General features: G+C 43.4%; 1 protein-coding gene across 2 annotated transcripts in view; it reads left to right on the forward strand.

The window, feature by feature from the left end:
• RNF19B (ring finger protein 19B) overlaps window positions 1-18,365 on the forward strand; it is a gene marked incomplete at its 5' end in the record, with an annotated part of 30,100 nt that extends 11,735 nt beyond the window's left edge. Inside the window, 8 exons of one of the 2 annotated variants that reach the window (XM_081334810.1) lie at window positions 4,679-4,884; window positions 8,444-8,588; window positions 8,911-9,073; window positions 9,455-9,569; window positions 14,926-15,066; window positions 15,530-15,737; window positions 16,374-16,505; window positions 17,648-18,365. In XM_081334810.1, the coding sequence (XP_081190936.1) occupies window positions 4,679-4,884; window positions 8,444-8,588; window positions 8,911-9,073; window positions 9,455-9,569; window positions 14,926-15,066; window positions 15,530-15,737; window positions 16,374-16,505; window positions 17,648-18,110 (1,573 nt within the window). In that variant the 3' untranslated portion in view covers window positions 18,111-18,365. The remainder of the gene's footprint in view (window positions 1-4,678; window positions 4,885-8,443; window positions 8,589-8,910; window positions 9,074-9,454; window positions 9,570-14,925; window positions 15,067-15,529; window positions 15,738-16,373; window positions 16,506-17,647) is intronic. The other variant, XM_081334811.1, reaches the window with a different exon arrangement.
• Window positions 18,366-21,095: the final 2,730 nt, after the last annotated feature.

Consider the following 21,095-nt stretch of genomic DNA (forward strand, 5'->3'; position numbering starts at 1 on the left):
CCTGCCCCTTGACAGTGGTACCCCACCCCCTGGTGCAACCGCTACGGGGCAGGTGTGGCCTGTGGGCTGTTAAACACCTAGGAAAAACTGCTTTCTAGCCTTAATCGTTAGACCAAGCAAACCTATGAAGCACTGCTCTATCAACTGCAGGGTCTTTAAAGGCAGCCTGATGTTGGGTGCCTTGCAGTGGTCTGGGGATGAAAAGGTGAATTACTGTTGCAAGGTCCTCTTGGTCCAGGTAAGTCTTCCTCTGGTGTACTAACTAAAGCTGGGCTTCCACCTTCCCCTCCACAGAAGCTGTGAATCCAGGAAGACACCCAAGTCATGGCTTAGTTTCTCAGGGACAGCATAGAGCACAGGACATAATGGTGATGTACTGTTGGGCGTCCCTTGTGATACCTTGCCCTGAGCCACTAGATGACCTGTGCAAGGGCTGAACGTCACTGGGGAGGGAACTATGAGAGGCCACGAAAGAACAGGGGGACTCATACCAGAGGCCTTTTCAAAGCTTCACAAAATATTCATTCTTGCATAGATTACCTCCTAGATACAGCCATCGCCCAGCCTCTGGAAGAACAAGGAGGGGCATGGGTTTAACCCCCAAATGTCAAGGACGTACGGATAGCCCTTGACTCACAACCATAATTGAGCCCAAAATTTCTGTGGTTGAGTGAGATGGTTGTTAATTTTGCCCCAGTTGCCAAGTGTGAATTTTGATCACATTATGCTGAAATGAGGACCCAGATTGTTGGGGGCAATTAAGCTGACTTTGTAATAATGCCGCTTTGGGGCCCCCGAAAGCCCTAATAAGCAGGCATATACATAGAATGAAGGCTACTACTAAGCTTGTAAGCCGCCCTGAGTCTTCGGAGAAGGGTGGAATATAAATGGAATTAAAATAAATAAATAAATAAATAAATGGTCATAAATGTGGAAAATGGTCACAAGTTACTTTTCAGTGCTGCTGTAACTTCAAACAATCACTAAATGGACAGTTGTAAGTTGAGGATTATCTGTACAAGTGTCCCTTTCCCTTCACTCCAGTCTATCCAGCTCATGCCAAAAGTAGCTTAACAAATCTGAGCAACTTTATCAACAAAATACCCTAAAAAATGATCGTAAGTTGCTCTCCTGACATTTCCCTACTCAGAAGGGAACTTGCCATTCAAAGCAAGGCAGCCAGCCCACAGCCACGCGTTGCCTCCCTTACACTGTGTACCTGTGAATGCAAGCTCACAGCTGCTGGTGCTCTAGGCACTGCTTCTGCTGCCTTACCTCCTGGTTCATCAAGGTAGACAACGGGGCTTTAGTGGAGGGTTTGGTGGGCTTCTTTTCAACAGTTAATCCGACAGTGCCAACCAGATCATCAGAAAAACGGCCGAGCACCCACTAGAATCCATGAAAAGGCATAAGGCATCTGGGGCCCTAGGAATGGAACAGTTTGCCCAGGGAAGGTTGGAGGTGGTGGTGTGGGGGGGCAGGCAATTTCATTCAGACTGGGAGGTGTTTGGGCAGAAGTCAGGCCCTCCACAGTCAGCTGTCTAAACAGCTGCTCTCAAATAAACCCAAGGCCTCATGTATGCAGTTCAGTGGGTTGGGGCTGAGATCACCTTAGCCTCCCCACTCTGACATTGCCCCGCCCCTTGACATCGGTACCCCAACCTCTGAGCAACCGCTACGGGCCAGATGTCCATACCCAACGTCTTAAATGCAGTGGTTGGTCACTGGACTCTTATTGCAGATGGGCATTGTATTCACCATTGCCGACCTCAAGCCGAGGTTCCTAGTATTCGACCTAATGATAAGCCACCCGCTTCTTAATTTCATATTGTCTAAATTTCAAAATCAGATTGACTATCGAGGGAAAAGCCATCTCTGTAGTGGCCTTTCTTGTCTTCCTTACTTTCTCCAGGGAATATGGTTATGTGTGCGTACACACACACACACACACACACACACACACACACACACACCAAGCAGGCCTTGGCATTTATTTTTCTTGTGCAATTCTATAGCTTCATTCATGTTGCTACCAGTATTGTTTTATTGCTCAGGGAACATTTTGATATACTGTTGGCTTTTTGTATTTAAAATAATTACATATTTTGTATTTAAATATATATTATCAAACTGATCTTTTTATTTTATTTATTGGTGTAGGTGAACATAATACAGAAAGGTAACAAATATCAAATAAGATTTTATCAGAGCTTTTTCTCAATTTAGGAAATTGTAAGGGATAAGCTTTTTAGAATAGAATAGAGCAGAGCAGAGCTGGAAGGGACCTTGGAGGTCTTCTAGTCCAGCCCCCTGCTCGAGCAGGAGAACCTATATCATCTCAGTCAGGTGGATGTACAGAAAAATCTCCAGTGATGGAGTGCCCACGATTTCTGGTGGCAAGCTGTTCCACTGGTTGATTGTCCTCACTGTCAGGAAGTTTCTCCTTAGTTCCAGGTTGCTTCTCTCTTTGGTCAGTTTCCAACCGTTGTTTCTCGTCCTTCCCTCTGGTGCTTTGGTGAACAACCTGGCCCCCTCTGCCTTGTGGCAGCCCCTCAGATACTGGAACACTGCTATCATGTCCCCCGTTTCTTCTTTTCTTTAGACTAGCCAGATCCAAATCCTGTAGCCGTTCTTTGCTTTTCTCCACATTAAAATTCATTTTGTTGGATAGGGCCCATTGTTCCAGTTTGTCAAGATCTTTTTGGATCCTGAGTTTGTCTTCTGGGGTGTTGGCTACTCCTGTCAGTTTGGTGTCATCTGCAAATTTGATGAGTTCCCCTTCTATTCCCTCATCTAAGTCATTGATGAAGATATTGAAGAGTACTGGGCCTAAGACAGAACCTTGTGGTACCCCCCTGCTTGCTTCTCTCCATGTGGATGTAGTGCCATTGAGGACGACTTGTTTACAGTTTATCAGCCAGCTGCAGATCCATCTGGTGGTGATGTTATCTGTCCCACCTTTTCTTAGTTTATCCAGGAGTAGGTTGTGGTCTACCTTGTCAAATGCCTTACTTACTAATGTTATTCTTTTTATAGTTCTTGAGTTTTAACAAGCTGATAGAAAAAAATGGGACTTAAGTATTCATCAGTTCTGTATTGGATTACTTTTTAATTTGCTGAAAAGATGCTATGGGAAACTTACAAATGACCAGCTGGCAAAATCAGCCACAGATGAGCAGTGATGTCACCTAGATACTTTTAAGATCTGAAATAGGGTTCCTTACCTAAATTAAAATCAAGCTACATAGGCCCCCTTGAAAGAGGTATCTTAGAGCATGTAGAAGCATCCGTGAAACATCTTTTTTCACATTATTAAAGGAGCCACTTTTAGTTCTAAGCATGTAGATAGAACTGCTTTTAAGCCTGTTCTCAGTTATTTTCTTCCCTAGCTCTCCTAGTGGGTGCCTGGCAACTGCAGCCCCTCAGGATTTCACAGGGAAGCGATTCCTCCTGTTCTCCTGCAGGTCCCAAAGCACCTCTTTCAAAAGATTTGCATACTTCTGGTAAAGCTTTATATTTGAACTTGCAGTAAGACTCAGGAACCAGGGCTTTTTTCCTATAAAGTGGGAAGGTTAGCAGAATTGTATTCATTGTGCTCACTGCACATTCTTAGGTGTTTGGGGATTGCTGTCCTGCTACAGACTAAGTTGTTCATTTTTCTCATGTTTAATTACACACAGATGCTCCAATTTCTATGTTGAATTCAGAAATGACCTTTTTTTGTTGTGGGAGAGTACCTTAGATTCTGGGTCACCTTCCTTTAAGTTAAATAATATCTCCAAAATCCAAGTCAAAACCAGCAAAGGTGTGGGAAACTAACGATAACAGCAGACAGTTTCATGTGCAAAGCCATTGGGGCGGGGGTGTCAAATTCGCAACATCACATGATGTATCATGACTTTTTTTTTGCCATTGCACGGTTTTGCTATGATGCCTCTGGCCCACAGGCTGGCAGTTTGACAGCCCTACATTAGGGTCTCTGAGATATGATTCCAATATTATAAGTGAGGCATGAAATTCTGAGTATCAGAGGAGCTGTCTTTCCCCAATGGGACTAGCCCACCCCACTGGCACCAGTGGAAGAAGCCTGTCTGCAGCTAAGGAGTTCTAGCAGGCAGGTTCAAGGAGAGAAACCATTTCTGCTGTGGCCCCATCCCTGGGTATCGCTCTGCCACCCGAGATGAGAAATGCTGCCAACCTTTTGGCCTTCCAGGAGGGTATTAAAACTGGGCTTTGCCAGTTGCCCCGGGGCCCTGAGTGGAGCCCTCGCCACTGGAGGGGTTTGATAGGGTAAGAAGACCTCATCTCTGTCCCGTCCCTCTCTTAAATCTGGCTTCAGCACAGTTTTTAAAATCTTAATCTGTGTAGTTTTAATATTTTAATTATTTTCCTACTTATTTTATAACTTGTAAACTGCCCAGAGTCACTTTATAGGGGAGAGGGACAGCATAAAATTTTAATAAATAAATAAACAAAGCATTAAGGAAATGAAATGTACGTCACTTTTGCTTAAATAGAACATGGGGTGAACCAGGCTAGACTATCTTACCGTTGAATTGAGAAATGGGTTGTATGGTACATATTTTGTCCTATATTGTGGTATAACTTCTCCACGAGATTCTGCTCTTTCCATGAGCCTTTGGCTAGTTAATTGAGCTGCCCTCTTCTTGCTTCCTAGTTACGCTGTTATTGCCTATGGATGTGCCAGCTGCCCTAAACTGACTTGTGAGAGAGAAGGCTGCCAGACTGAGTTTTGCTATCATTGCAAGCAGATATGGCACCCCAACCAAACCTGCGACATGGCCCGCCAGCAGAGAGCGCAGAGTCTGCGGGTAAGGACAAAGCACACCTCAGGCCTCAGTTACGGACAAGAGTCTGGTCCAGGTACGTATTTGAGAGCTCCTGGGTCTTTGCTACTGTGAAGATCCTCAGGTGATCCCGAGAGTCTGACGTAGTCAGACATGTCCAGCAACCCTAGTCGGCAGGATGTTTATGTGCTGTATAATCTTCTGTGTGCTGGCTGTTCCTGAGCTTTCCTTGGCACATTCTTGTTCTCCTGGTTGGCAGTTACCGGCAGGGGCGGAGTCAGATTTCTGAAGGGGATTCCCATTATATAATCAGAGAGGAAACAAAACCTTTTGTGAAAAAGTTACTCATTAATGCATATAATTTTTCTTGATGAATGGCATCAAACGTGCTATCTTCAATTCCATGGAAGAAAGTATTTATTACATTTAAATAAATACTAAATTGAACCACACTTTTTACTTCTCAGTTTGTTATTGTTCTAAAGTGTCTCTGCCTACTTACCAGTGCTTTTGAGGAGCACATTAGGATTAATCTGGACAACAAGGGTGTTCTAAAAATCCAGATCTTTTAGTTTCCACCTGCTCCATTAAATTGGACAGGAGAGGTCTGCTCTTGATGCATCTGTGAGGTGGGACTCAGGAAGGTGGCCCTTTCTGCTGTGCCTGCCCTCTGGAAAACTGTCTTGCCCAAGGACGGATGGGCCCCATCTCTGCTCCCCTTTGGGAAAGCTCTGAAGACCTGGCGCTTTTCACAGGCCTGGGCCCCAGGAGAATCATCCGGTGCACACTAGTGGAAAGTGACGTTTCAGAGCCACTTTGGTTTAGTTAGCTGGGAGTAGGTAAATTTACATTGTATTTTAATTTCTATTAAGATCTCAGGATCATATTGGTGAGATGGGTGGCCATATCATCATTCATCATCATTTTCACCATTGTCCGTCCATTGCAGGAAGAAGGGCTCTTCTGCATGTTTTCAACCTTTATGGTCCTGGGCTCAGTATAATAGCAGCAATAGAATTGTATGGGTAGGTGGAGATTTCCTCCATAATATACAGTCATGGCCGAAATTGTTGACACCCCAGAAATTTTTCCAGAAAATCAAGTATTTCTCACAGAAAAGTATTGCAGGAACACATGTTTTGCTATACACAGGTTTATTCCCTTTGTGTGTATTGGAACACAACAAAAAAAGGGAGGAAAAAAAGCAAATTGGACATAATGTCAAACAAAACTCCAAAAATGGGCTGGACAAAATTATTGGCACCCTTTCAAAATTGTGGATAAACAAGATTGTTTCAAGCATATGATGCTCCTTTAAACTCACCTGGGGCAAGTAACAGGTGTGGGCAATATAAAAATCACACCTGAAAGCAGATAAAAAGGAGAGAAGTTCACTTAGTCTTTGCATTGTGTGTCTGTGTGTGCCACACTAAGCATGGACAACAGAAAGAGGAGAAGAGAACTGTCTGAGGACTTGAGAACCAAAATTGTGGACAAATATCAACAAATCTCAAGGTTACAGGTCCATCTCCAGAGATCTAGATTTGCATTTGTCCACAGTGCGGAACATTATCAAGAAGTTTGCAACCCATGGCACTGTAGCGAATCTCCCTGGTCGTGGACGGAAGAGAAAAATTGATGAAAGGTTGCAACGCAGGATAGTCCGGATGGTGGATAAGCAGCCCCAAGCAAGTTCCAAAGGAATGCAAGCTGTCCTGCAGGCTCAGGGAGCATCGGTGTCAGCGCAAACTATCCGTCGACATTTAAATGAAATGAAACGCTATGGCAGGAGACCCAGGAGGACCCCACTGCTGACACAGAGACATAAAAAAGCAAGATTACAGTTTGCCAAAATGTACTTGAGTAAGCCAAAATCCTTCTGGGAAAACGTCTTGTGGACAGATGAGACCAAGACAGAGCTTTTTGGTAAAGCACATCATTCTACTGTTTACCGAAAATGAAATGAGGCCTACAAAGAAAAGAACACAGTACCTACAGTGAAATATGGTGGAGGTTCAATGATGTTTTGGGGTTGTTTTGCTGCCTCTGGCACTGGGTGCCTTGAATGTGTGCAAGGCATCATGAAATCTGAGGATTACCAAAGGATTTTGGGTCGCACTGTAGAGCCCAGTGTCAGAAAGCTGGGTTTGCGTCCGAGATCTTGGGTCTTCCAGCAGGACAATGACCCCAAACATACGTCAAAATGCACCCAGAAATGGATGGCAAGAAAGCGCTGGAGAGTTCTGAAGAGGCCAGCAATGAGTCCAGATCTGAATCCCATTGAACACCTGTGGAGAGATCTTAAAATTGCTGTTGGAAAAAGGCGCCCTTCCAATAAGAGAGACCTGGAGCAGTTTGCAAAGGAAGAGTGGTCCAAAATTCCAGGTGAGAGGTGTAAGAAGCTTATTGATGGTTATAGGAAGCGACTGATTTCAGTTATTTTTTCCAAAGGGTGTGCAACCAAATATTAAGTTAAGGGTGCCAATAATTTTGTCCAGCCCATTTTTGGAGTTTTGTTTGACATTATGTCCAATTTGCTTTTTTTCCTCCCTTTTTTGTTGTGTTTCAATACACACAAAGGGAATAAACCTGTGTATAGCAAAACATGTGTTCCTGCAATACTTTTCTGTGAGAAATACTTGATTTTCTGGAAAAATTTCTGGGGTGCCAACAATTTTGGCCACGACTGTATTGTATGTACTTCTCCATAATATGTTCGATTCATTGGATGAAACTACAAAGGAGGGGAAATCCACAATAGTCTATTACAGGTAGTCCTCGACTTACGACCACAATTGAGCCAAAATTTCCTGCTGCTAAGTGAAACATTTGATAAGTGAATTTTGCCCCATTTTGTGACCTTTCTTGCCACAGTTATTAAGTGAATCACTGCAATTAAGTTAGAAACCCGGTTGTTAAGTGAATCCGGCTTCCCCATTGACTTTGCTTGCAAAAGGCGATCACATGACCCTGGGACACCCCAACCGTCATAAATACTACCAAGCATGCGAGTTTTGATCACGTGACCGTGGGGATGCTGCGCTTGTAAGTGTGAAAAACGGTCATAAGTCACTTTTTTCAGTGCCATTGCAACTTTGAACGGTCATTAAATGAACTGTTGTAAGTTGAGGACTGTATTTCCAACTATTCTTTAAAAAGATGGCAATTTCCAATAAGACATAATATATTGAACCCATATGTCAAGAACAGCTTTGTGTTCTCATAGTGTTTAAAGTGCAGAAGCCGCCTTATAGCAGGCTAGATCTATCCCAGTGCCAAAGGCTCTGTTTTCCTTGTGGCCACTTTTGCCCAGAGCTCGACGTTTCTGATCTTTCTTAATGAGCACAAGTGGATCGCCGGTGAGCCGTTGTCTTCTACAGTCTTGTCAAGTATATCAGAAGCATCAGGACTGTCTTTTAATGACTAAGGCTTGATGCTCAGTCAGACTCAGAGTTTGGGGCTTTCAGACGATGCAAGCTTGACTTGTCTGTTCAGAACGGGGTGGGCTAGAAAAAGTAAAGGCCCAAGGATTCATCTTTCTTAAAACAAAACAGCAGATTATTTTTTGGTTCCTTACTGGAATCTCTTTAACACGCAGAGTTAAGAAGCTGACTAGTTTTCCTTTCACGTTGCAGCCGATGACATCAAGCCATGTCCACGCTGCAGTGCCTACATCATCAAAATGAACGACGGCAGCTGCAATCACATGACCTGCGCTGTGTGTGGCTGCGAGTTCTGTTGGCTGTGCATGAAGGAAATTTCCGATTTGCATTACCTCAGGTAATTTGGTTGGAGAGCGTGTTGTTTTGTTTTGCTAGCTGATACTTGCTTTTGCCTTTTTGTCTCCCCAAAACCTGTAGCTGTGAAATCACACCATTGGCATTGTTCTGAGTACAGCAAAGTGATCCCAAAGGTTGCATTCTTTCATCCAGAAATTAAAACTTTGGGAGACAACAATGCTGGGACAGGGAGCAATTCCGACTGAGGAGCTACTTGGTTCCTCTGAACATTCTTTCAGTCCTTTGGGGAAATAGATTTGATAGAACACTCGTAGCATATGTGTGACTCTAAATACCTAAATTCTCTGCGAAATCTCTTGCAGTCCTTCTGGTTGTACCTTCTGGGGCAAAAAGCCATGGAGCCGTAAGAAGAAGATCCTGTGGCAACTAGGAACACTGATTGGTGCCCCCGTGGGGATTTCCCTGATTGCTGGCATTGCGATTCCAGCCATGGTCATTGGAATCCCTGTTTACGTTGGGAGGAAGGTAAGCGGAGGCATTCTATAAGTCTTACAGATTGTATCTTAGGAAAAGGAGTACGGTGCTCAGCTTTTAGAGAATGTTTCATGTTCAAAGAAAAGGTGCCATATGAAAACACAACATCTGGGGCAGGAATTAACTCTTAATTCCATATACATTTCCTTAATGATTAAAAAGGAACATTGCTGCAAATTTTTGTGATACTATTGTTTGCTGCTTTGGATACAGTGACATTTTGATCTCTTCTGAGTACTTCAGCCTTTTTTCTTTTTCTAGAGATAGCGCATGTGTCTTCAGTTCATCAGGAGTATTATATAAACGGCATCTCTATACTGATAATCTTTTCCAGGTTTAATTCTTACTTATTCTTGATTGTTTATGCACCAGATTCACAGCAGATACGAGGGAAAGAAGACCTCCAAACACAAGAGGAATTTAGCTATCACAGGTGGAGTAACCTTGTCTGTGATTGCATCCCCTGTCATTGCTGCGGTCAGTGTTGGTAAGATAGATTTTTCTTCTCAAATATGTGCTAGTGTGCTTGGGCTATTACTTTGCTCTGACTGTGATCCCTGTGCCAGCAGAGAAGTTTTGGATCTGAATTACAAGACAAGCCTATTTAAAATTCAGATGCAATTCTGCAATTGCAGGACTTCATACAACTTAAAAGGGGTTTTCATGTTTTTCTGGTAGAAGAATTACCCTATTTGTGCATACATTCCTAGTCAGGGCATCTGACTCTTTAAGGGGCCATCCCTGAGAATTTCATTAGCCAAGTCAGAGGAGCATTCCTGTTGAGTTTTCCCCATTTTTTGATAATTCAGATAACTTTTGTTCAGTTTAATCAGAAGTAATTATAGTGGGATTACACTGGTTGGTAGGGAATATGTTTAAAGTGCTACAGAGTTTTGTGCAGGATGAGTGCAATTGCTACTGTATTTGCTTGAGAAAAGGAGCTGTGAAGTTCCCCTATTGTCAGTTATTTTGGTAAATCACACTCCTTGTTTTGGAGAACACTCGCCTTCTCTTTGGTAAGATTTCAGTAGGGATTCAGCCAGGACCCCTTTGGCCTCTTCCCTCCAACTGCACCATCTCCAGATTCTGCTTCACCCTTTTGTGACAATTTCTTTGGGCCTGCTGAGAATTTTTGCTGCTTCTGCTGCTGTTTTTTGTGCCTGCCCTTCGGGGCCAGGTGTCAAAAGCGCATCACTGCTCTGGTGTGCCGTACCTGAGCATACCCCTCTCCATATTAGGGAGAGCCACAGTGGACAAAGCAGTCACCTCTCTGAGTGGGCAGAACTTGGTATTGTAAATTAATGGCTGGGGGATGTGTATTAAGCCTAAAAAGAGGCCTAGATTATTTGAAAGAACTGCCAAGAAATGGACAAGTGTGTGTTTCTCAAACAACAAAAGGAGGTTCTGGAACTGTGTGCGCTTCATGGCCTGGCGCTGGCGACTCCTTATCTAGGCCAGGGCTTTTCAGCCTTTTCACCTACTGTACCACTTTTAAGATATGGCAACATCCGAGGACCACCAGTCGCCTAGCAAGGTGTCAAAAACTTGATGACCAAAAAAAAAAGGGGGAAAAAAGTGATGAAGTACAGGTAGTCCTTGACTTACAACAGTTCGCTTAGTGACTGTTTGAAGTTACAATGGCATTGAAAAAAGTGGCCCCCAAGCTACAGCCGAGCAAGACAACTGCCTTCTGGGCTCAGAAGTGCTAGGATTAGTGCCAAGCTCCAGCTGGAGCCTGGCGCTGATCCTGGAGCTTCCGTTGAGCCCTGACAGCCCTGCAGCTCCAGCCGTCTCTCGCTCAGGCTTGTGCGGTCCCGCCACCGGTTCAGCATATTCCCCTCCCCCGCTACCAGTTTTCTAGGATGGTCACGTACCACCTGCCAGGTGCCAATATACCACAGGTGGTAACCCGTACCACTGGTTGAAAAGCCCTGATCTAGGCAAACCTGAAGAGCAACCTTGAGAAATGTGACAAGGAAAGTTCCAAGGAGGAATTTTGCCATGTTTGGCCTTTGCCTCAGTCAACCTCCCACTCAAAACTCATTGCAGATTTTCTTTAGCTGCTTGTTGTTCCATGTAAGCAAGCTGCACCTTTATCTTTGTCAGCCTTCTTGGATAAGATGGACTAATCCTGCTTTACTGTAAGGCTACATTAATAGAATCTTGTACTGTAAGTCTGAAAGGACAAACTTCTCGCCTTCCACTTTTAACTATTTGCTCCATCCTTCTTTTCTTTTTCTCCTTTATGAAAAATGCTGCCATCTTAAAAGGAGAGCCCTAAAAAAGTGCTAAAATAGACAAAACCTTTCTGTCATTGGGAGACACTAGTCTAGTGTTTACTTCTCCAAAACACTTAATTTCTTTTTCCCACAGAAAGTCTAAGATCCTAAAATGCAGCAGCAGCTCAGAATTTAAAGTATTCCACGTTCTGCATGCTGCGAAATCATGCTTGCACAAAATCTCTTTTTCTGAAGTTGAAAACTAATATAAATAATTAAAGGATATGATCAAATTCACAATTTAAAAGTTTATTAAACTATGACTGGTATTATTGGATTTTTATATATTGTTTTGTCTTGATTTAATAAATTGTTTTCTGTTTGACCAAAGTAGTTTAGAAAGAGGCAGTTTATAACTATTTTATATTGTCATAAGCTATAGATTAAATTATATATTAAAGTTCAGTTTCTCTTTCAATTTGATAGCATGTCATATTTTCTGTGAACATGGGAGTGGACAGAATTAAACCAGCCTCTCTGGCTTAATGTGCTGATTAAAAAAAGGAAGGAATTACAGCAGGGGTCTTCAAACTTGGCCCTTTTATGACTTGTGGACTTCAACTCCAGCCATGCTGGCTGAGGAATTCTGGGAGTTGAAGTCCACAAGTCATAAAAGGGCCCAGTTTGAAGACCCTGGAATTACAGGAACTGGAAGAGTAGCAGCTTTTGAACCCAGTTCATTCAATCTAAAAACACGCCAAAGTTAAAAAAAAAACTTGGCATGGCTATGATCAAAAGAGAAAGTCTAGTTGCCAGAACAAAACATCAAAAGTCTGAAATTGGTACCAGCGATAAACAGCTAACAGGAAGCAGCAGAGTCATCGCTGCTTGGAAGGCAGATGACCAGCAGAGCCTTTTTACTTTTGCCATGTAACCCTCTCCCCCCACCCCAAACCAGGCAGATCTGCCGACCTGTGAGGACTAACCCACAGCTGTTTTTGTGGCTGGGAGCGTGAGGCTTCCCCACAACCCCTTCCAGATTAGGGAGCCTCTTTCCAGAAACACCTGGCCGTCCGCAGGCATTCTTCGTGCGGAGTCAGCGGAGGCACTGGTGAAGTAGCCAAGGTTCTGGTTAGTTGGAACATCTCATTTTTGAAGTAAATTTTGTTTTAATTTTCATTTTGGTTATTTTCAGTTGGCTTTGTGTTTATTTAAAAATAATATGGGAATAAAAGTTACTTGACTTAAATATTCTTTCTAAACAGTGGGTAATAATGATAGCATTAATAGTTTCATAATTAAAAGTCAGTATTTGTTTTAAAAAGTGGCAAATTCTGCCTACCTTAAAATTGTAACTAGATTTCTTCTAGTAGTACTTTTGTTATGAATAAATATAATTTATGAAGTCATGGTATTTGCACATGGATGATTCTTAAAGATTCCTGTTTTTTGGAAACAATATAACAGATTATATTGAGTATATTAACATATACTTATTTAAATAACTATAACATATAAACTTAACTGCATTATTAGCAATTTTGCAGCATGCGAAAAAGGAGTAAGTAAACCAAAGAAATTAAAGGTGAGATAAGCAAAGAAAATGAAATACAGTTTTATTTATTTTATTATTTTATTTTATTTTATTTTATTTTATTTTATTATTATTTTATTATTTTATTTTATTTATTTTATTTTATTTTATTTTATTATTTTATTTTATTATTATTTTATTTTATTTTATTTTATTTTTATCCTGCCCATTTCACATACAGTGGCTCTTGGGTGGCTTACAATATAATAAAAAGTAAAAAGTACTAGAAAATAATTATAATTAGAAAAATTGAATAGAGAAGTTAAAAACCAATTCTTAAAATTAATTTGCCCCAACAAAATACACTATGCCTTTATTTCCTTACAAACCACCCTTGTTTCCATGCACCACTTCATATGTTGCCTTTTGAAGGTGTTCTTTTTTTCCCAATGTTTTTTTTTCATCCTTGGTTTGTGCAGTGGTTCTTACCTTACGTGTATTTTTTTCTCATTCTCACAACCTTTTTCCCTTTATTCTGCCATGCATAAATGATACTAGCAGGGCATAATTATTCTCGGATCTAAGTTTCAATGTTACTGGAATCATTCCCAGTCCAGAGGTTTTAATGAATAAATAAAATCTATTAGCAGAAAAAAGGGCAACAAATAGAAAAATGCAAAACTGTTCAACAGTCAAATGAGCTGTGTGGTTTAAGGAAGGCAGGTGGGACCAACGCACACTTCTTGTGTAACTGAGCGAATGGTGGTGTGGAGCCGCCTGGCTCTGTCCCGTCTACATGCCTAGCACATAGCTGTCATTTGTGGGTTGAGTGGTTAGCTTGCTGTCCAAATGCAGGACACTCCATAAATAAACCTGTTATAACTGATAGGGTTTTTTTTGAGTATAGAGCAAATATGGAGGTCTTATGTTGCAAAAGGGATCCGGTTTTGATCCAGTGTTTGAAACACTGCGTTTATCTGTAGGCTCTGATTCTTTTCTCATTCCAGTGCATTGAGACCGTGGAGTTTTTAGACACATGAAGTGTTGGTCTTTAGGCTCTGAAATTGATCCAAATCATTCTTTTCATGTGCTCTAGACAGCCAAGATCTGTGATACCACTTAACATACTTTTTTGCTGTTGTTATTCAAGACTAGCCTATTATAAACAAAGTTATACTTTAAGGTTGTTTCCAACATTCTCCTTAATTTCCTATCATTATCACATAACTGAGGGTGTTTCCTGAAATTCAGTTTTTTATAAATTGAGACTTTACATTCTGTCTGCAAACAGCCAATGATTTTTTTTCAAGGATAGTGACATCATGCTTTTTACTACCAAAGCAATCCACCTCCATATGTAAATACTGAGGAATCTCCTATTTGAGGCTCTCTTGGTCTCCTAAGGCAGCGTTTCCCAACCTTTCTGGTTTGGCGCCCAAGGAAGAGGGGATGGTTTGTGTCGGGGCAGGGGCTGCGCATGCTCCCATACCAGCCTGTCACGCATGTGGCCCGATTACAAATAGGCCCCAGCCCACATGTTAGAGACCCTTGTTCTAAGGGTTTAGTGCTGCAAAAAGCCTCTTGTTCAAGTTCAAGCCAGTTGGAGTACCATATTTAGACAGGAACAGGTGACTGAACATTACCGCTGTTTGTCAAGTAGCCCCCAGTGCAGGTATTCCACCCCACCCTTTCCCACCATTAGTGTCTATAATCTAGTTATGGACACATCCCAACTGGCAAGAAAGCTCAGGGGCCTTAAGCCTTTAGGACAGGCTGGCAATGCTCTGTGTGGGAAAGCAGAGACAAACACACATTTACCAGCAAAAAAGCCTCTCTCCCATTTTAAGATAGTAAGATAGTGTATACGATAGTACTTGCACCACCAGGGGTTAAGATAGGGCAATGCATTTGCAACATTACAGAATTGGATTGCAGTCTGCAGTCCTCAGTCCCATTGGTCCAGGTTCAGAGATGGAATGCCTTCTGTGAAGAATTGGTATCAATTGCTGAGCTGCACGACTTTGGATGGAAAAGCCTTTTCTTTCCTGTAGGAGTCTGGCTGTTTACTGACAGGCATCCTTTCTTCCTAGGTATTGGTGTCCCTATCATGTTGGCCTACGTGTATGGAGTAGTTCCCATTTCTTTGTGCCGAGGAGGAGGTTGTGGTGTCAGCACAGCCAATGGAAAAGGGGTTAAAATTGAGTTCGATGAAGATGATGGGCCAATTACAGGTAAAGAAGTAGCCCACTGTGGTCATAGTCTTGGGGGGAGGGTACTCGGGAATAAGGAGGGCAGTACTGGACAGTCTGGAGGGGTGAGGGCATTCTTACACAATAAATTTGTAAAGACAAGTTTGTTTATCATTCCCCCACCAAAATATTTCTAAATTGTGCAAATGCTCTTCAATATTTATTTATCTACTTGATTTATGTAATCACCCATCTAACTTTTATGTGGCTCTAGACTGCTTTACAATAAAACAAAGAAAACAACATGGGTCCAGTCTAATCCATCGTCCATAGAGCCAGGAAACAGGCTCTAAGGCCCTCCCCCCCCAGGGCCCCAGCTTCAAGCACAAAGCCAGTATTTACTTCTTGGGGGGGGGCAATTCCACCTGGTTCCTCTGTTATGATAAGGGGGCTTCTGGCTAATCGCCTTCAGTTTTGTGCTGCTTCACATTCTTCTCCTTCTTAGTGGCAGATGCTTGGAGGGCACTCAAGAACCCCAGCATTGGTGAGAGCAGCATTGAAGGGCTGACAAGTGTTTTGAGCACCAGTGGAAGCCCCACCGATGGGCTGAGCGTCATGCAGGGCAACTACAGCGAAACAGCCAGCTTTGCTGCGCTCTCAGGAGGCACTCTAAGTGGTGGAGTCCTGTTAGGAGGGAAAGGAAAATACAGCCGGTAAATATTCACGCTTGCTGGAAAGAGAGAGAGAGAGAGTCAGACAGACAGACAGACAGACACACACACACACACACACACACACACAGAGAGAGAAAGAGAGAGAGAGAGAGAGAGAGAATGTATGTATGTGTTGTAGGAATCTGGGACCACATACAGGTGGAAAATACGACTGATTCTGTTGTACAGCGCCCAACTTAACTAGACCATGATATAATGGCCATAAATAGCAATGAATTGGCTACTTTTCTGAGACCTAGAAGGCTTTTGCAGTTTGTTTCAGGGGCGAGAGAACTGGACTTGAACCAAATGTTCATGACCATTTTTTTCTCTGCTCCCAAGTGAAATGCAGACTCTCCTGAAAAGTGTGAGCACTGGAGAAATTGTCTGTAGAGTGTTGAGCAAAGTGAGCTGCGTGGGGGGAGAGAGAGAGTGGCAGGCCCAGGTAGGACGTTGCTTCTTAGGATGAAAGAAGTAAAGCCAGAGTTCATCCAAATGGATAATGGGAACAGAAGAATCCTAAAACCGAACTATGTGACATTCAGTTCTTGTGGAAGTCTCCACTTGAACCGCACTGGGCTTCAGTTGGGTGGGTCTGGGGAAACATCCTTACGCCAATTCCTTTCTCTTGGTCAGGCTGGAAGTGCAGGCTGATGTGCAGAAAGAGATCTTTCCAAAGGATTCCGTCAGCCTCGGAGCCATCAGTGACAATGCGAGCACGCGAGCCATGGCAGGCTCCATCATCAGTTCCTACAATCCCCAAGACAGGTGAGCCAGTCTAGCTAATAGTGCAGGGAGATAAAAATCTCTCTTCTTCAGAGAGAGCTTTTATACAACTTAGCTTTGTCAAAAAAGACATTCTTGTTTTTGCTATGTGTGGCTAGAAAACAAATGCAGATTCTGTAGAACAGCTGAATCAGAACCTAGATGGCTTCCATTGTTCATGGTGTCAAGTGGGCCGCTTCTGGACCATGCAAGTAGAATTGCGTGGATTTATTTCCCTGTGTGATGAAGACTGAAAGTGGATGCAGATCAGCAAGGCACAGAAACATTTCTGGTATCAATGCAAAATGTGTGCATATTGTATGTTTTGCCTCAGTAGCATCAGGTTCTGTGCCAGACGATGATAATCTCACATTTGTTGCATTAAACTAAGGTTCGTGTTTTCAAGATTCCTAAATTCTGCAAGTCAATTAAAATTGGGGAAAGCTTCCTAAAACTATGTGATGGTTCACACGCTGGTGTATATTTTATTATTCTGTCCTTTGTGCAAAATCTTATAAAAAATAGCTTAATTTGAATGAGCCATTCAGCTGCAAGACTTCCTGTAGTAGGAAGGGCTGTGCATAGAGGGGAAGTGAACTCTATAGGTGGGTTGTTCTCCCTTCCCATTGGGTGGTGGCCATGCCTGAAAGTGTGGAATATGCAGAGCAGCCAATAACTCCAGCCTAGTAAGGAGGGAGGGAGGGATTTGGTTTGATGCCTCAGCTAGTGTTGGTGGATAGCAGATAAAAGGGTGTTTTGGCAGTTCTTTTGTATCTCTAATTATTTTCCTTGAAAAATGTGCATGTATATGTATAATGGAAATGGCAGGTTGGTCATGACCTCTTTGCTCCCCAAACAGAATATGGAAAGAGCTGCCCTCGCTTTGAAAGCTACAGTGCCAGAGGAAAGGGGAACCCACCGTGCGTGTTCCTACTAAATTAGCTTTCCATGCCTCGGGAGGCTTTGATAGAGGGAGGCAGCCAATGTGCACTGCTCCCATAACACATTTTTTTGGGGGGGCTACACTCATTCCTGCCTACTTCCTGCCTGTCCTCAGATTAGTATCTGTGTACAGACAAGTCAATCTTACAATTTATTAACCTTGTTTGTAACATGGAGCTTCACGTGGTGCACTTTTCCCACAGAGAGTGCAACAACATGGAAATCCAGGTGGACATAGAGACTAAGCCCAGCCATTATCAGCTTGTTAGTGGAAGCAGCACCGAGGATTCCCTCCATGTCCCAACCCAAATGGCAGAAAACGAGGAGGAGGAGGAGGAGGAGGAAGAGGAAGAGGAGGAGGAGCAATTATGCAACCACCAAAGCTGTGAACAGAAGGACTGTGTGGCCAGCAAAACCTGGGACATCACTCTGGCACAGCCCGAAAGCATCCGCAGCGACCTGGAGAGCTCGGACAGCCAATCAGATGATGTGCCTGACATCCCCCTGGATGACTGCGACCCCCCCTTTCTCCAGACTGCTGCCTGCCTCCACCCCCCCAGTGCCAGAGGGGCTGGGAGCCCAAGTGCCCGCATCGGCCACTGTGCCCAAGCAGATGGACATCGGCCGGAGGAGAGAACGCTGGAGTGCCTTGAGGCCCGAGGGTGAAGCCCCTCTCCCCCCCTCCCTCCCCCCCCCGGCTTTTGCTCCTGGTTCCCTGGGCGACTGCCCTGATCTGGACTCTGGGACATGGCTTTTCTTACATGAGGATAAAATCTCGGTTTTCTTTTTTTATTTATTGATTTAAGCGCTTGGTGATGCTCAGTGAGTTGTGTAAGAGTGTACATAAATGTGTGCGTGTACATTGTATGTTTGCCAAACACACACCTAAAGAATGCCTTTAATAAATATTCCTGTTCCATTCTCATTGGATCCTGTTTGCCCAGTGAATTTGTCTGGATTTTCTGTTAGACATTTCTTTGCTCCTGAAGCTCTTCCCCCCCCCATCAAAACATGTATATTTGCTGCCCCCTAGAGGACTTTGCTCCCTTTAGTCCAGGGGTGTCAAACTCAATTTCATTGAGGGCCGCATCAGCATTGCGGTTGCCCTCAGGGGGCCGGGTGGGTATGGCCAGGGTGGGCGTAGCCTACTGGGTGGGCGTGGCTAGAGTGTGTATGGCCTACTGGGTGGGCGGGGGCCAGCTCTACATCGTTCGCATCAAGGGTGGGGGCCTGGGCAGGAGTGGGACAGGTCTGAGGGTCTCTGGGCCAGGGCCAAGGCAGGGGGGGCCGTTCCCTCACTGTTTCCAGGATGGCTTTGCGGGCCACATGAAACCACTTCGCAGGCCGCATGTGGCCCCCGGGCCTTGTGTTTGACATGCCTGCTAGTCTGTTGCCTTCTTTGGGCAGGTATCCAACCCCCGACGCTGGGTTGGAGCAGGCATCCTGGGGTCTCTCGAGTTTGGAAGTACTAATACTTCACATGATTTTGATTCTATGCCTCTTGTTTATACAACCCAGGATTGTATTAACTTTTGGGGCTGCTGCTGCAACTACTGGCTGATTTTAAGTGTTTGTCCTCTCCCAGTTACTGTTTTTGATCCATATAGTTGTTGTGTTCGCCCAAATCAGTAATAACTGCAAATATTTTAACCTCATTTTACCCTAACCTGGTAAGCTGTATGAATTCAAATATTTAAAATACATGTTTCTGGTTTTCAGCTGTAGAAAGAAAGAATACTTAAATGCAAGAAGGGAAAAGATTTATATTACGGAGCTGTCATATAATGACGGTGCTTTTGAGTTTCCGCTTCTTTTTAAATACTTTTTGGTCCATCCAAAAAGGGTAGGAATATGGAACAAGGAATAGGTCCTTTGCTTTTTAACCCCTGGGTACTGTTAAATAGCATAAAGTAAATGTTTGTTAGGAAGAGCAAAGAATGGAGAGAGGGTGTAATACTTTAGCAGGCTTTGCATATATTACAAGTTTGAATGTTGAAAACCTTTGCCAGTTGCATGCTAGCATCTAACTGCAGGGAGATTTCAAAACCTTAATATTCCCATCTCAATAAAGGAGATTAATAGCTCAGGTTTGAACTGTGAGGTTCTTGATACTCTCTGAATTTGACAGCTTCCTTGCAGAAGTCTCATTAGATAACATCATCAATGCTGATGAAGCTCAGAGAGCACCAAGGACCTCACTCCCATCACACCCCAAAGTGGCACCAAATCATTGGCTCTGAGCCCAAAGGCCCCAAGGCTGCGGACCCCTGCTCACAGCAAGAATCCAGCATTTGGACTCCTCCAGGAAAGGGGAGCTAACCGTGACCATCATTCTCTCTGCTAGGCTGCTTTAGGGAGCTTTTCCTTCAGAATCTCTTTCTGCTAACTTAAAATTCATTACTCTGTGGTTCCGTTCCGGAATGAAGAGACCAGATCCCTTTTGCTAGCTTCTCCTGCCACGAAATCATTACTGTTCCACATTCTTGAACCCCAAGAGGAATATTTGATTGCCCTTGGCTTTATAGTCCCTTAAAACTGAGCCCTCCAATGTCATCCCACTGATTAATATCCTGTGCCTTCCTCCTGGCTCTGAAGGAGAAAGTGTTCAGGGAGAGAAACTATAAGTTTGTCTCCCAAGCCATGCTGGGATAATTAAATTTCTTCCCCCATTCTCTTTTCAGGGCAAAGATCTGCCCTTGCCTTCTGGCTCAAAAATAAAACCAGTTGCTTCTGGACAAGACACCACTGGGAAAACCCAGCACGGCAAAATAGGCTGGGAATTTAAGAAAAAATTGGAAGAAGACAAACATTTGCGTATTGACATGAAAATTACATGGGGATGACCCTGAAGCTCAAGGGAGATCTTCCTTTAAAAGAAAAGTACCCGTGGATGTTTTATAGGCAGATCAAACTCTCTCTCTCTCTCTCTCTCTCCTCTCTCTGTCTGTCTCTCTCCTTTATTTTTATTTTTTTTATTTGCCTGAAATGGTATAGGGTTTCCTGCCTGAGCAGGGGGTTGGACTAGATGACCTCCAAGGTCCCTTCCAACTTTATATTATTATTATTATTATTAAACAAGACATAAAGCACTATAAAAAAGGCCTGCAGAATGGCATAGCAAACAAAAATCAGGAACAGCAATAAAGTAGAAATAACTACAGTATAAAATACCAACAGATGTTCTCAACAATCTTAATGGGACGTTTAGAGTTCAAAGTGGGCCTTCCTCTGCAGCTGGATGCCGTGGCTGTCTGCCTACCTGGGCGCCCGTACCTCTGTCTGGATTTCTCCAGTCTTTGGCTCCTACTCTTAAACTAGATGGCACCAACAAAGCATGGCTAACTTCTGAAAGCTATGCACGGTGAGACCTTGAAAGAATTTGGATGGGACACCACCAGGTGACTCCAGGACCAGGAGCCAGATTCTAGAAAGATGCACTACTGGCCCAAAAGCTGCAGTGGAGAATCAGCAAAAAGGAAAGTAGCCTTTTTCAGGCTTCCTACCTAACCCTGTGGTACCACCTTATACCCACGTTGCTCAGTTTTGGCAACTTTTAAGATGTGGGGCCTTCAAATCCCAGAATTCCCCAGCTAGCAAGGTTGAAATCTGCATAGCTTAAAGTTGCCAGGGTTGAGAAATGCTGGCTTACGC

The sequence above is a fragment of the Vipera berus genome, assembly GCF_964194415.1.
Source record: "Vipera berus genome assembly, chromosome: 9".
Lineage (NCBI taxonomy): Eukaryota > Metazoa > Chordata > Lepidosauria > Squamata > Viperidae > Vipera > Vipera berus.